The sequence below is a fragment of the Falco peregrinus genome, chromosome 1 (assembly GCF_023634155.1).
Source record: "Falco peregrinus isolate bFalPer1 chromosome 1, bFalPer1.pri, whole genome shotgun sequence".
In the NCBI taxonomy this organism is placed as follows: Eukaryota; Metazoa; Chordata; class Aves; order Falconiformes; family Falconidae; genus Falco; species Falco peregrinus.
Window position 1 is genome coordinate 64,073,122 of NC_073721.1, and position 15,948 is coordinate 64,089,069.

Sequence of the window (15,948 nt, forward strand, 5' to 3'; positions counted from 1 at the left end):
AAACCATCTTAATCCTTAGGGCTATTCTGGCAGGAAGAGATAACTGCAAGGAAGCAGAAATGTTCTTAGCATAAAACTCACATATCTGTTTACTGTGTGCGCTAGACGGTTTCAGACTCTTCTCCCCTCTTTCCCAACACTGACGAGCACTTCATCTGTAGAGTCTGCCATCTCCCTGCTTCACTAATAAAAGCCTTTTAATTTGGATTTTTATTGTTGCCAGAAAGGGCCAAGACAAAAGGAAAAATCAAACTACAGGGAAATGCTTGGGACTGATGCTTCCCTGGAGGCATGCTCTCTGCTTCAATAATGTTTCACTACAGATAAGACTGTTTTTTATTTTTTTTTTAGTAGCCATATATGCGGTCCTGTGCTTTGTGGGAGTATGCATCTCCACATTCTGCATTTCAAAAAGCCTCTGGGCTGGATGGTTTTGTGGCTGTTGTCTCCTGGTTGCTGCATTGTCTTCATTGTTGTCTGCATTGCAGGCAAAGGGCTAAGGCTCAGAACTGCAGAGGCAGTGAATGCCTAGGCAGGGAGTGCTGAAAGTTATTTAGTTTGTTGTCATGACTAAAGACTGAAGGAGGCTTATGAATGGGTCAGAGCAAGAGCACATCCTACCTCCAAACACGGGTAGTGCTTCTGGAGGTTATATCATGTTTGCACCTCTCAGCCAAAGACTTCAGTTAAAGCAAACCATTGCTGAACTGCAGCCTGTTTGCTATTCAAGGCACAGAGCTGTGATTTTTCTTTTTTATTATTATTATTTTTAATATTCTTCAAGCCAGCTTTTGCTCCTGTACTGTTGGGGGCCCAACACCTAAAGTCACTTCAGCCCTGTCTGGTGTCTCCTGAGGATACGGACCTTCTCGTCAGTACAGCAATGCAGTACCTGCTGCTGCTGGTCTAGTGCTAATGGTCTTCTGGCCTAAATTGTTAGCAGAAATGAAACCAGGACTACTATTTATAGCTCAGAAATCTCCTGAATAAAGATGAAAAGCGTTCCATCATTTTTTTTCATTGATCAGTTAGTTTGCAAAAATCTTTCTTGGTTAGGTGGGTGAATGGGCATTAGGTACCAGGCTTTGATTCAGCTCAAGGTTGCTTGATATGTGAGTTGAAGCCAATATTTCCCCTGCCACAAATGACGATATTGCTTGAGTTAAGCCTCTCTAGCACAAATGTTGCCATATAATGGCATTAAATGTGAATTTGTGTTGTAGAATCTAGTTATGCATTTATTGTTTGATCACTTCAAGGCCTGGACCTGGGATTTGAGTTCCTCTCACAGTTATTTATGCAAATGGCAATGCTGAACATGACAGCAAAAGCATTAACATAGCTGGGAACGGCTCTAAGTGGGACAAAACCAACCATTTTGCATCCGTGTTTCACATTTAGGCATAGCTTTAAATTGCTTTTTGAAATGAGCATCTCTAGTTCTGCTTTATATTGTTTGACAAGGACTTGTAAGGATTTTAGCTTAGACAAAGCTATGAGATATAATTGCACAGGTGGCACTGTATCAAATGGCCCTTAACATATGGGATACATTATGTCATACTATTGGTTGAGAAGTTGTGGAGGAAAATGTGGATCCTTTAACTTATGTGAGGAAATCCAGGCATGGGACTGCAGTTGGCTTCAGAATTGTGCATACTTTTCCTTTACATCTTTTGGTGGTAAGTTTGCTCTGCAGTCATTGCACTGCTGGGATTCATTAAAGTGCTGCTCTGATGCTCTCTGAAATCAGTGGCAAAGCATTTTGTGACCTCAGTGGTAAGTGCTCAAGCTGCAATATATCTCAGTGTATTTATGTTAAGTGCAACAGCCTGGTATGTGTATGTTAAATGCAACAGCCCAGTGGATGGACTGGGCTCACGTTTACCCAGATATGCTGGATATGCACTTTATTTTGTCCCATTGTTCCAAGAAAATGGGTCAGTGAGAAAGCAATAATATGAAGTGCAATCAGCTATGAAAAAGAAGACTTTCAAAACTATTTATGGGTCCTTTTCTGTAGAAGAAATCTTGACATTACAGTCACTGAAAATGAGTCCTGTTTTTGAGGGCCCAGAAATCTCAGGAGAACTGAGAAGCCTAGGCTTTTGAGAGTTTACTATACACTCAATCTTTGCATTAGCAAGGCTTCGAGGGAGTAGGAACAGCCCTCCAAAGACTTCCCTTGTTACCAAGCAAGCCTTTATAGTGCATATCATCATTGTTTTTCTTTATGATCATAATGTGGCTAATATTTAAAAAAAATAGTGAATACCACGAGGTAAAGGAAAATAAAAGTTCAAACTGTTTTAAAAGCAAAACTTGCAGAGATTTATAGAATGAGAGCACTCTCTGTTTACTGTAAGGGAAGCTTTGCCATCAGCTTCAAAAGAAGTCATAGTAGGTTCTGAATATTTGTAATTCTTCTAACCCAATTTTTTTCCTGATAACAAGATCTTATTTAAAAATCTTGGCAACACTATGCACTTCAGTTCAGACTGTGAAAGATAACAATCAACTTCAACTCCCCCTGACCCAGGAGTAGAAGGGTTGTAGTATGGCATTTAGTCTTAGTTCCTATTATTAGATGTAGTAAAATTGTGTTTTCATTGATGTTATCATAATTGGTATAAAAAAGTTGTTTATGGCAAAATATTACAGATGAAGGCAGTGATTTTCTGCAGGAGTTTGCAGATGGTAAAGCTAGAATCTGGCAGACTAGAAGCTGCTTTGGGTTTTCAAATGCGTGCATGTGTGTTTTTGCTAGTATGTATAAAGTTGGGACATTTTAAATAGAGTTGAAAAAACAATACTTTCCATTTTAAAGTGGTTCTTACTTAGTTTAAGAGGGTTTTGTTCTTTTTTTAGAAGCTCCTGTATTTCTGCTGTTTGCTCTAAGTTATTAAAATCTTACAGCCAGCTCTCAATTTGGAGAAGCTAAAGTTAACGGGAGGACTGGATGTGTTCTACCTCTGGCAGCACCACAGTGTACTTTGGAGGTGTGAGTAAAGAGTGGGGGAGTCCAGAAGCTTTGAGGACTAATCTTGTTACAACCATGGATTTTCTATATAACCACCGTCAAGTCTCTTTGTCTTAGTTTCCATCCTTGCACAAGGGAGATACTAGTATTAGCTGACAAGGCAACTATGGATATAAATTAATGTTTGTGACTCAGGAAACAGGCAGAAATGACTAATCGTCAAGCATATGATGCAGAAAAAGCAGTAGGGATCAAATACTTGGAGAGTTCAAAGAGATCTACTGAAAGAGCTTCCTGCTCCCCGTGCTTGGGTGAGGTTGGGATTCTGGGAGAGAAAACTGGGGCAAGTAAACTCAAGTTCATCACACAGGTGGAGAAAAGGACTTGATTCAAGTTACATAAACACTCAGCACTGGCACAGCTCAGCTCAGCTCATGCATTCTTGGCTTTGGAAATCAATACCCTGTTCTTCACCTGCTGCTTTACTAGATGCATGGCTGTGCGCTGCAGGCAGGCTCTGTGTCTCCCGCTTTGTAGAGGAATGAAGGCAGTGGGTTGGTTAACATTGATAACATGCAGCTGTGGCCTTGCTTCAGCGGCGGTGGGTTGATTGACATGGACAATATGCAGCTGTAGCTTGTTCCCACAGAACGGTTAAATAGCCTTGAGGAGTGTGGGAGAGGGGTTGGATGGAGTAGGATCCTGGAGAAGGAAGAATAGGATGTAGTAGAGACCAGGAGCAGTGTCGTCTGGCCTCTGGAGGACGGAAAACCAGCACGGACAGTAGAATCTGACCCTTGGTAAAGCTTTGTCACAGCCTGCCAGCTTGTTTTGTGCTGTGACACTGCTTTCTTTGCTCTTACGAATAGCCTTGGGAAACTGTTCCTCAGAAGGGGATTCCTTATCACCCTGTGAAGGATTCTTCCATGTACCTCTTTCCCTGCTCTAATATAAAGACCTGCTGCTACCACCGCTTGGTAGTACTGACTGTAGATTGCTGGGCCAAGCTGTAAGCCTGAGAACTGTGAAGAGCTATCTGAACCAAGGAAATCATTCTGATACCATTACTGATGGGTTTCAGAGCCTTCACTTTTCCCATTTCCACTTCTGTTTCCGTGGTGTGGTTCAGTCCCATTTTGTGGTCCAGTGTTTTAACACTTTCATGTAACTACTCCTGAAATACAAATCCCCTCCAAGTGGTTTTTTTTCAAGATGCTTCAAAGGCTTTGGCAACATTATTGAATATATCTATATTTTTTTAAAAAAATCCTGCCCTGTGGGTTTAATTTTCCATGTGCACCTGTCAAAGCTGTTAGGCATAGTGCCCGGCATACGAGTCATTGAAGAAAAGCGTGCCTAAGGTTTTCCCAGCTGCTTGCTCGGGATTTTGCTTATTCCACATGGAATAAGTCTCTTGGTTGTCTCCTGTGAACAGGAAGACTTAAAAGATGCATGGAGTGGTAGGTGAAAACTCCTGCTGGGTGGCTTTAAGTTGTGCTTGGTGGTAGGAATACAGGTTTGTGCTTCTGTTGTGTTTGTACAAGGTATGGAACCGTGTGCAATTATTTTTTTTCCTCTTTTTTTGTTTACTTCAAATGAATTTAAGGAAACATGCACATGCAGCTCCATCCTAGTGTGTTGAAATGGACTTCTTTCCAGGAAGTTCACATCAGACCTGAGCTACTGGTCATTTTGACTCCAACTCTGAAGGCAGGTGAGTTCTGTAAACCTCACATAAGGGAGAGAGAGTGGAACCTTGTCCACCACTTGCCTACATAATTTGGTAATGCAAAAGCCCAAGCAATTAACAGGAGCTAATTAACTTTATCTGACTACTATGCTGAAATGGCCTCAATTTTTAAAGGTATTTATGTAGCTGATTTCCCCTGTTTTCAATAAGAATTAGCCACCTTAATACCTTTAAAAAATTAAGCCCTTTTTCAGCTATATGCAGGCCAACATAATCCCTTGCTTGTGTGTGCTTTTTTCCTCTCTCCTGCAATCTGTGTGCCCAAACTCTAAACATCGAATCCCTGAAGATCAACCATTTACTGAAAATTTACCTTGAATGGCACCGTATTCGCTGGTCTGTGAAAGACAACACGAACAGGCTCTCCAGAGAAAAGGGGTTATCAGGAACATTTGGGGACAGACAGGAGATGCCGTAGTGTGTGACGTGCATGGTCTGAGGAGAAACTGGAGTGTGATAGCTTGCTGTATGTAAGGCAGCGTTTTACCACATTGAGTAAGAGGTTCTAATTCTGTTTCTTAGCTGACCCAAAAAATGTTGCTACTGTGGCTAAACTTTCTTGGTTAAGGCGTAAGACCTTTCACCCCAACCTCCTGCATTTCTCGTGGCACCCCTGGGTGCAACACCTCGTTACCCCCTTGACAAATGTGGTCTCAGAGCCTAGGCAGGGTCCCAGCCAGGGAACTGGACAGCAGGCAATAGTCTTTCTTCCCATGCCAGTGTCTCTGCTCACCCAAAAAGATCCTGTGATGCTGACAGGTTGGAAGGCGGATCTTATTGCCTTTCCAGCTCTTTGTCACCGCTTGCATGTGGCGAGGGAAAGACAGTGATTAGTTCTAACGTAAGACAAACATCTTCTAGGGAGCCAGTGCCAACCTTGGCAGCTAGGGACAATGTATGATAAAATGGGAACAGCTGCATGTAACTGTTTGTATGTGCTCACAGGGCACTTGAACAGGCTTTATGATCTTGCATGCCTCTTCCAGACTGATAGTTTTAAAAACTGCATCACCACAAAAGCAACATGCTTAGCTTTGGCTAAGTGTCAAGTCCCATTGGTTGATTATAATTCATGTGTCTTTGCCTTCCTTGGGAGTCATCACCCCCTTATGACCGAAGATCCCTCCACTACAGAATTGAGGGGGAGGGACATTTACCTTTTAATCATTATCACAAAACTGATCAGTATGTTCTCACTTCTTGGGGAAGAAAAGCAGCCAAGCATGGCAACTGAAGAGTAGACCAGCATCTCTGCCCTCCTTCCCAGCCCAGAGGCATGGGCAGAAATTTCCAGAGAAGGACCCAGCACTAAAGCTAGTCCTCACTAGTCCTCTCCTGCAACACCAGGACCGGGAAGGACCCATCAGCGCTCAGATCTTCAGGACATTCAGCACTTGTAAAGAACCTCTGCAGCTGTGCAATATGCAGAGATGTGCTGAAGAGTTTTGGGAAAGTAGAATTAGGTGTCTGCAACAGGGACCTTCAGAAAGTGATACAGTAAGTAGGATGTTGCCTACTAGTAGAAAATGCTGAGAAGCAACTGCCAAGGCCTGGTCCTTGAATATTGCTGTATCCCTAGTTCAGCAGTGGTGCATAAGGCAATTGTGTCGGCTCCATATTTTGCAGGTACTGGAATGAGTCCAGCAAAGGGCCGTGAAGATAAAGAACTGGAGCAGCTGTTCTACAAGGAGAGGCCGAGAGAGCTGGGACTGCTCATCCTAGAGAAGAGAAGGCTTAGGGGGAATCCTATCAAAATGTATAAACACCTGAAGGGAGGCTGTAAAGAAGAGGATGCCCGGCTCTTCTCAGTGATGCTCAGGAAAAGGTAAGAGGGAACTGGCACAAATTAAGAAATGTTAGATTTTGTCTATCGAGAACAAAAAACATTGACAGAGAGGGTGGTCACACTAGAACAGGTTGCCCAGAGTGGCTGTGGAGTTCACATGTGCAGATATTCAAAAACCTGACTGGACACAGTGCAGAGCAGCTCGCTGTAGCTGACTGTGCCTTGGGCAGGTAGTACTTGGACTAGATGGTCTCCAGAGGTCCCGTTCAACCTCAACAATCTTATGACTTTGTGATCAGCCAAAGACACACAATAATTGCAAGCCTTTTAGGCAACAATGAAATCTCCTTTCTGACGTTTTCATTTAGCCTAAGTAATAAAATGGTCACTAGGTGACAGAGAAAATGAAAAAAAAAAGAAAAAAAGAAAAAAAAGAGTGACTAGACTCAGAGGGTTAGGGTAAATCAGGCTGAAATGTCTTGCTTCACATGATATTTCATAATTATATGAAGTGTACCAGGTTTTGAGAAAAGCACTGAGAAAAAAATGTAAATGCTTTTCTCAGAACACTGACTGCTTGGTGAGAAGGAGATTTTCTGCAATATTAGAAGAGGCAGTTAGGTTCAGACCTAGATCTCCCAAGTGCCTTCTGACTGATCCAGTACTGGGAATATTAGCTAGCAGTCATCACGCAGGAATTTTACAAATTTGGGAGGGAAATGTGTGGGGAGTTTAGATCAGAACCTGTGGTTTTCATATTTGTGAGGATCTGTAAGGTGTTAGAACGTGATTCACAAAACCTCTGAAAACAGTAAAATCAAAAAAACCCCTTCACATGTACATACACAAATGTATCACCCATGCAAACATGTGAGCAAAAATAACGTAGAAAATCACAGAGTATAACTGAACAATTAGTTTATCCTGAGTCTACTCTGGTTCTAAATGAAACCTGTGCAAAACATTGCTCAAAAGAGCAGTAGATTCTGCCTAGGGAGGGAAAGAGGAAAAAAAAAAAAAAAAGGCCATCGTTGGTTGAAAAATGGAAGGATTGTGAAACACTCATTTGGCTGACCTCCAGATGCCTCTAAAAAGTCAGATCTTGCAGGTAGCTTGGGAAGATCCAATCTGAAAAAAACCCACCCTACTACTGTCAACTGAAGTTCTGCATTATTTGGTAAAGAAAGACAGGATATTGGGAATTGTGCATGATGGCCAGAATCATAATAGACTATGATGCCCAGTAGGAAAACAAGGGGCAGGCAGCAGCTGTGATCAGGGTTTTGGGAGCTTCAGAGCCTACCTGGAAGGAGGTGAAGGCTCAGACGATCTACTTCAGGTACCTAAGTCTGATCCATAGCACCCAAAGCAAGTCAACTCTGTTCCTTCGGTAATGTGTGGAAAGTCATAGCTAAATTCAGAGGACCTAAGTCAGGTCCTCATACAAAATGATGTGAACACTTTTCTGTATCAAATTGGCAAATTTAAAAGGATTCAGCTGCTGCAGCACAACAAACATAGACTCCTGGCCACAGAAGAGGAATCCAGAATCCCATAAAGGTCATGGGAAGAGCTACACACTTCAAAGGCAGACTGAAAACAGGCAGCACGTCAGAAAGGGCATACTAGGTCAATGTCCTGAGTATGCTTTTACCTGAGGTCACTGAACCTCGTATTCCAGAGAACTACTCTTAAGCCCATGGAGGTGGGGTGTGGGGACGAGTGGTGGGTGGTAGACCCTGCAAAGGAAAGAACTGAGATTCCCTGCACTAACCAAAGAATGCAAACAGGAATATGATTCCATGATCTGGTGGCTAGACATGCCTGTGGGATGGGGGATACCTGCTTCACAGACTACTTTTCATCTTTAAAGGTCTGAAATTTCCCTTTTGGAAATAAAAACCCAGCAACATCCAGGGCTTTGGGAAGAACATTTTATTGCTAAGCATATCTTTAAACAAAATGCAAATAAGAAAAGAAAAAGAACCAAAAAGGAAGAAGATAAAGAAAGGGAAAAAAAGCAATAACATCACGATATTTCAAATAAAAATTCTTAAGATTGTCCATAAAGCAACAGGGATATGGTAGAAGCCCACATACAGAAATGCACGTTCCCAAAAACTGTCCAATAGAAACTTACACAAAAAAAGGAAAGTGTAAATCTTTTTCCCTTAACTTAAAAAAGGAAAGCAAAAAGGAAAAGAAGAAAGAAAGCAGGAAATCATTTCACAAGACTCCAAGACTCCAAGAACAGCAATCTTTTACAGACATCAAGATATAATCAACTTTATATAGTTTCGGCCAGTTAAGTCATCTAAAATCGTGCTTTCATACCTTTTAAAACCTGTCTTTTTTTTTCTTTTTAGTATAAAAAATAAAAAAGGAAAAAAAAAGCTCAACCTCTCACACACGCACACGCACCACACACACGCACACATACACGCACTGAAAATATTTGTTAACATGAAAGCGTCTTCTCTAAATGTTTGAGAAGGCTGTTTTTTTGAGCTTTAGTTCCCATGTGCGTGTGTGTATTTGATGACACTTCTTCAAAGTCAAATATTCATGCGACTTATAAACACCAGCAAGAGTAGATTTCTAAACCTAAACAGCTGATTATTTTTCATCCGTATACAGAAAAAGGGTACATTTCTGACATTCCAGAGTTCTCAATCCATCTTGTTTTTTGTTGTTTTCCTCTCTGTCTGTCTGTCTCTCTCTCCCTTGTTTGTTTGTTTGTTTGTTTTCACATGATAGGCATGGCCGTCAAACCACCTAGCTCTTGTTCTGTACAGTAAGATAATCCTTTTCACAATAACTGGGAAAACGTAGAAACCAAAGAACCAAATTAAATAACTTAAATAAAAACAAAAGACATTCCCAATTTAACCATAAAACAGTATATACACCATCAGGGTATCCATATAGAAATTATACTAGCAAAAAAAATAGTAGTAAAATATGTAAACAAAATTTCAGATTTTTTTTTTTTTTTTGACACAGGTAACTGTGACAAAGCTAAAACACACACTCTTCACATTGTATGGTTTGCTTTTGTTGTCTGTTTCATTTTACTTTGTTCTTCAAGAACATTCTCATTCCACATTAAGACCATAACAGAACTTCTGTTCCAGTCGTCCCGTCAAACATACCATGATAAATATATCTGTGTGTATATATATATATATTATTATTAAATTCCTTTTTCTTTATTATTTTTTGTGTGTCACAGCAGCTTTATTTTTCTTTTATATAAAAGAGAAGGAAAAGGGAGAATAGGGCATATGGAAAGACAGAGATGATCTGAAATGTCAAGCTACAAAATTAAAATATTACATATGAAAAACAGTTTTATGTCAAAAAACCTATGTATTTTGCATTCTTTTACAGGTGTTTAGCTTTTCTGACATTTATGGGTCTTGTCACAAGTTGAACTCCAGTGGTGTCTTTCTGATCTCTTTATTAAACTGATTTATTATTATTTTTCGCATGCATTGCAATCAGTCACAGAACCAGAACCCAGAGGAAGGCTCCTTTATTTTTGCATGGTATATTCAGCTCAGAATGGTTAACCATTTTTTAAGCTTTTTTTCATCTTCAAATCCCTTTAATCATAGTTTGGCTGTGCTAATGCACGCTAAGTGATATTCTCAAATAAAGCCAATGACTGATCAGAGCAGACCCTAACCCATCTATTCTTCAGTTCAATTGCAAATACTTGAGCCAGATCCAAGGGAACCAGCTTTCCACGATAATTTTTTTCAGCACCACCCATCGGACACTTTCACTGCGTTGTTAAGCAAACAACTTACTGCAAGACGACGGATTCTAGAGACAACACAACCAGGTATGCAGAGTAAACACCATGGGTAGCTTTTGAGTTCATATATGGCAATAGTCTCTCTTTATTTATTATGGATTTTTTTTTTCTCCGAGATTTCTTCTCAACTCATGTCCTGGTTCACCCCCCACACCATTCCTCTCCACCCTTCCCTCCCACACCCAAAAGTAACCAAAAAAACCCAAACAAAAAACAACCCAAGAAACCAAACCAAACCAAACCAAAAATCCAACAATCTCCAAAATCATTTATTCCCCTCCTCCAATCTCGAAAAATTATATGTATGCTGGACACGGCCAGATCAGTTTGTTCGATATTTTTTTTGTTGTTTAATAATATTTGCATTTTTTTCTTTTTCCTTCCTTTTTTTTTTTTCTTTAAATAAGTAAACTGAAAAATTACCGATACAGTCAGGGATCACGGACATTGTTAAAGACTCACTTGGAGATATGAAACAAGTAAGCCATGAAGTCTTCTACCTTTGCAGAAAGTTCAGCGGAGGAGGAGATTTGGAGACGTCCGAGTTCACTAACAGGGCAGAGCTGTGCGCGCCATCTCCAGAACGCTAAGTGTGCTTTATAATACATTAGGGCAGAGTTTGCTGACTCCAAGCGATGACTGAGACATTAACAGTCACTGCTGATTTTTTTTTTTTTCCCAATACTTTTTTTTTTCCCACAAATGATATCTCCCAATCATCTCGTTTGCTGCAATGGTTCTGATATTTCAGTTAAATCTCATTAAGTATTTATATATTTATATATAAATAAGTATTCTTTTTTACACATAATACTCTTTGTCCTTGTTTTTCTGTTTCTTGTGGCCGCTCTTTGAGCTCTGCTGCTTCTCCTTCACGAGCGTGCCGTTGCTCTGGGCTGAGTTGCTGATGTAGTTCCGCGTCTCGTCCACCTGATAGGACCCCTCGTCCCTGTTCCTGTACTTGTACATGGCGTACAGGAGGATGAGGATGCAGAGGGCGGCAGCAGCCACAATGCCGACGACCATCCCCGTTGTGCTGCTCGACTCGCGGACCACCTCTGAGGCCCCCGGAACCCGTCTGATTCCCGGCTCCGTGGGGTTTGCTGTGGGCACATTACGGAACATGGGGGAAGTGATTAGCGGGCTCTTCAGCTTTGTGCTGTCTAGCTCATAGGCAGTGGGCAACGGAAGCAAGACTATGTCAGGCTGGGGTTTGAGCTCACGGTTATTCATTTTGCCGGCTGGCAATTTGGGCACCATCCCAGTCGAGGACGAAGCTGTGGAGCGGATCAGCTCAGGGGACAAAGACGTGGTAGTAGTCCTACCAGTTTCGGAGACTTTGTTAGGTCTAAAGTCCTTGGATTCCCACTTGGGTGCGTGTGCTTTGTAGCCACCTTCGAAGATTGAAGTGGAAAGACTCTTATCTGTTACCAAGGAGAAGGTGGTGTAAAAATCTTCATCATCAGTAGGGGGTAGGTTAGAGTCAAAGGTTTCCCCTGAGCCATACCCAGATATCACCAAGCCATCATCATCACAACCATCGCTGCCTTGGTCCGACAAGCAAGGTAACCCCGCCTCAGAGGTCATGGACAGGGAATCTTTGGTGGTCTCAATAATGGTGAGGAGGGGGCGAAAGGTAGGGGGGAGTGTAATGAAAGGTGCACGAGTAGCAATAGGAGGGATATCTAAAGGGTCTTCTACAAGTAGAGGGATAACTAATTCACCTCCTGGGATGGAAAAGAGAGAGAAAAAAAAAAGAAGATTAATACATTTTAATGATACAATGCACCATTTTCAATTCACTTAACTCAAGGGCAAGAGAGGATTTGGGCATCACGAAGAAGTGTGAGGGATCAGGTTTTTTGCCCTAACTACACTACCACCATACTTTCCTGGGGGTGCCTTTCATTCTTCCCTCCCACCCTGATCTGACATTGGTAAACTGCACGTTCCATTTCCTCCCTCTTTTAGCCTGTGCTAGGTACGTACAGTGCAATGCTCAGAACTTTTTGGGACCCACAGTTTTTGATTTTTTGAGATACTCTCAAGTGACTCTGTGGACGTCAATTTTTGGTAGTGATCTTTCTTAAGCATTTGGTTACAAGACTGTTTAAATGAATTATTTCAGACTTCCATAGAGCAATGCTCTCCTAGATGGATTTTACCACTCATCTTGCCAGTTTTTCCTCTTCCGATTCTTTCCATTTAAAATAACATTGATATTTCTTCTCTGCCGTTCAAGTCTGCTCACCTTCCGTAGCAGTTTATAAGGCCATTCCCTACGGCCTTTCCCCTTCATCCGCTTCTTCTTGATTCTTGCCTGGTTTTTAAATTGTGGAAAGTTTATGAAAGTGAGGGATGGAGTAAGAACCAAGTACTTACTGGGGTCCATGAAGGTACAGAGCTCTACTCAACACTTGTCCATCTCTTTTTAATCTTTCTTTACCATTCTGTTGGACACCAGGGTTGCCCCTTTCCTTGCATCTTTTGGGCCTGCTAATGCCATACTGTCTTCATCTTCATTTCTTCTTGATATTCTTTTACTATAATTTGATTAAAAACGTAAGATAGACTTTATTGTGATTGATGATATAACTGAATAAGGACTCTGATGACTCAAATTAGCACTTGAGCCCAGGACTGTACTGTAGAAGTTGTCTTCACACCTATTGTTACTTCTTGATACACAGATAGCTGTGATCAGTGCTGTGTTTTCCTAACATGATGGCTACCTACAGAGGACCAAAAACGAGGCAGACTTAAGGTCTACGAAGCTATAGCTATAACATTTGTACCTTACCAGAGTGTAAACTGCAACTGAAACAGGAAAATCAGTGCATCATTTCTAAGATTTGGCTTCTGAGCAGCAATATTGCTACTTTTAGGGCAGTAGTCCTGTTTTGTCTATATGTTGTAATGTGACTGTACTTCGGAGCCTATGGGTAATTAACACGCCACTGTTTTATTCTGATGTGGAGGCATAATTAATTTATCTAGTTCAGATTGCACAGTCTAATGCTGACAGGTTGCTGACACATTTTTAGGGTAAGCCATATTGTTTTTAAAGTTTGTGTATAGATTCTCCTTTGAGTAATTTTTCTTTGCCCAGCCACTTAAGTTAGCTGCTTTAAATATGAATTGAAGAGTTCATCTGAGGAGCGCAACCCAGTTAAGAAGTATTTCTAATGCATGGGAAAATTTGGTTTATACTCACCATTGCTTAAGGAAAGCTGTGAGAAAGGAATTTTAGTTTCTAAATAAATAATTCTGGCTTTTACTTATGTGTTAATAACTGCTGATGAACAATTTGGCATTATTAGAATGCTGAACGGCATCCGGGTAAAAATTCTGCTCTCTCTTGTCTACACCGTACTACATGCACTTGGTTCCCATTGAATACTGCCAGTAATGGCCTTGGGGGTTCTCTAAAGAATACAGTTTAAAATCATAATCCCTTCTAAATATATTTGGAGAGCAATATATTTGAACAAATTACATACTGAAGATAGCAATATACTGAAAATGTTATGTAACAGTTTGATTAAATCTGGATAGCTGAACTAACGGTATGGCCTCTTCTTATCCTTAATGAGAAACTAAGTGGTGACACAGTTTAATCAATTGAAACAGCCAGATTTTTCTCAGAGGTACCAAGGTGGAAATGAGGACAAACTAAGAAATATGGTACTTTGGATACTTTCATGCAAAGTTAATTTTAAGCTAAGATACAAAGGAGCAATTTGAATATGTTGTTTAGTTTTCTGAGTTTCCTCAGGATGTTCATACCACTTTTGTTACTGGAGAGAGGATGAAGAAATAAGCATCATATGTGTAAAATAATGCCAATCTCTTCAAACTACATATCCTCAAAAAAATTATGTAAAATGCTGAAAGTGCAGTCTGCCAAATGGCTACATAGTATTTTGTGCTCGTGCATCTGAGCTGTTTTCTGTGCAATGTAGAAACTAGGGCATGTAATATGATTTATATATGTCCAGAAGCCCTATCCATGGTTAGAGTAGGGCATCTATAATTTATGCAAACAGGTGGTCTCAGGATAAACTCGGAGTATGCCCCAGAGGTAAAGATCATCTGTGAGCCTGGTAAAAAATGAATAAAAATACAGCATTTAAGTCTGCATTACACCAGCTTGGATGACTGGGGAAGTTAAGTTCCAGAAAGTCAGGGATAGGTAGTGTCTCCTTAAATGATTTTTTAATATCAGTGTTTTGCTGTTAAAAAGTAGTATTCTTCTGTAATTTTCATTCACCATCTGTGACACCCAACTGGAAAAAAATCAGTTTGGCAGCTTTTAATTTCTCATCTAGAGCACTAAAGTGCCTTTGCTCTTAAAATCTATTGTACTGGCACACAGAATAGGCATGCAGTTGATCTGCGACCCACAGGGACAATATTTTTGGCAGTTTTCTTCCAAAGACAAATTCTTTTGGTCCTATTAATGATTCATTTTCTTGAAGGAATCAGAAACATCTTATTAATATGAAGATCTTGTGCCCCAGTAACCCTTGCCTTTACAAACTAGGTCATAGTTCTACAGTTTTTGTTGCCGTTGAGGACTTGAGTGAATGATCAAGACTACCGCAACTATAAAAATGATCATGGTCTTCCTGAAACGTTAAGAAAAGTTGTTAGAGTTGCTATGGGAGGTGGGGTTTCACATAAGTGATGGAGTGCAGATAGGAGCTTTTTGATTCCAGCAGGTCAGTTGAACGGAAGACAATAGGCTAGAATCAGGGATGAGTTTTACAAAGTTTTTATCTCACAATGTATGTGCGAAGAGAAATAACTTTCATACCAGGAAGACTGGATTAACTTTGATTTCCCATACAATTATTTAATCTCATCTCTAGTTTTTTTCCAAATTGTCCAATGATCCATACTATGTTTAGCTGTATACTAAAGAAATAAAGACACTGTTACAGGTCCTTCATTAGGAATCACTTCTCCATCAAGGAATTTGTTACATTTACTTAAGACAACATGCTTTTGGGGAGTATCAGGGAGATAGCTGTAAGGGTGGTAATGATGCCTGGATTTTTTTTTTTTTTTCTTTCTGTCTGTAGTGGAAGAAACTGTGAAACTGGTGAGAAATATTGTGTTTGTGGATGATATGGGCTGTTTCCTGATAGTTACAGGTTTCTTTCCCCCTTTTTAATGTTGGGTGCTAAGCACCAGCTAACAGTGTTCACTGGTACACTGCAAATTCAGGATTACTACAGCAATCTAAAGATTTCACAAGGAGTTTCCAGATTTGTTATTCACCTACTCTGTGCTTTCTCTCCTAAGGAAGGAATGGATATTTCCCAAACAGAATCATGTTTTTTAAAAAGCTTCTGTTGACAGCACGATGCCAAAGAAAAAAAAAAAACCAAAACACAAAAGGGAAACAGATAAAATACTTGAGTGATATAGGTGCAAAATTAGTTTGCCCATCAACAGCAGAGTGGCAAAAAAGTTACTGAACAGCAAACTGGAAGCAGCACCGAGAGAACCAAGGTCTGCAGGGTGGGAAACATTGTACCCAGCAGCTCAGTGCTCTCCTTGGTTTTCTCATTTCACAAAGCAAACACAGTGTGCATATATTCCTTAAA

The 15,948-nt window shown here is 40.5% G+C and overlaps 1 protein-coding gene across 25 annotated transcripts in view; it reads right to left on the bottom strand.

Annotated features, from left to right (window-relative positions):
* Window positions 1–8,436: 8,436 nt before the first annotated feature.
* The window catches only part of NRXN3 (neurexin 3), a 1,021,997-nt gene continuing 1,014,485 nt past the window's right edge, over window positions 8,437–15,948 (bottom strand). For 16 of the 25 annotated variants that reach the window (XM_055812445.1, XM_055812456.1, XM_055812490.1 and 13 more), the window contains one exon: window positions 8,437–12,063. In XM_055812445.1, coding sequence (XP_055668420.1) covers window positions 11,138–12,063 — 926 coding nt within the window. In that variant the 3' untranslated portion in view covers window positions 8,437–11,137. The remainder of the gene's footprint in view (window positions 12,064–15,948) is intronic. The other 9 variants (XM_055812570.1, XM_055812560.1, XM_055812519.1 and 6 more) reach the window with 2 other exon arrangements.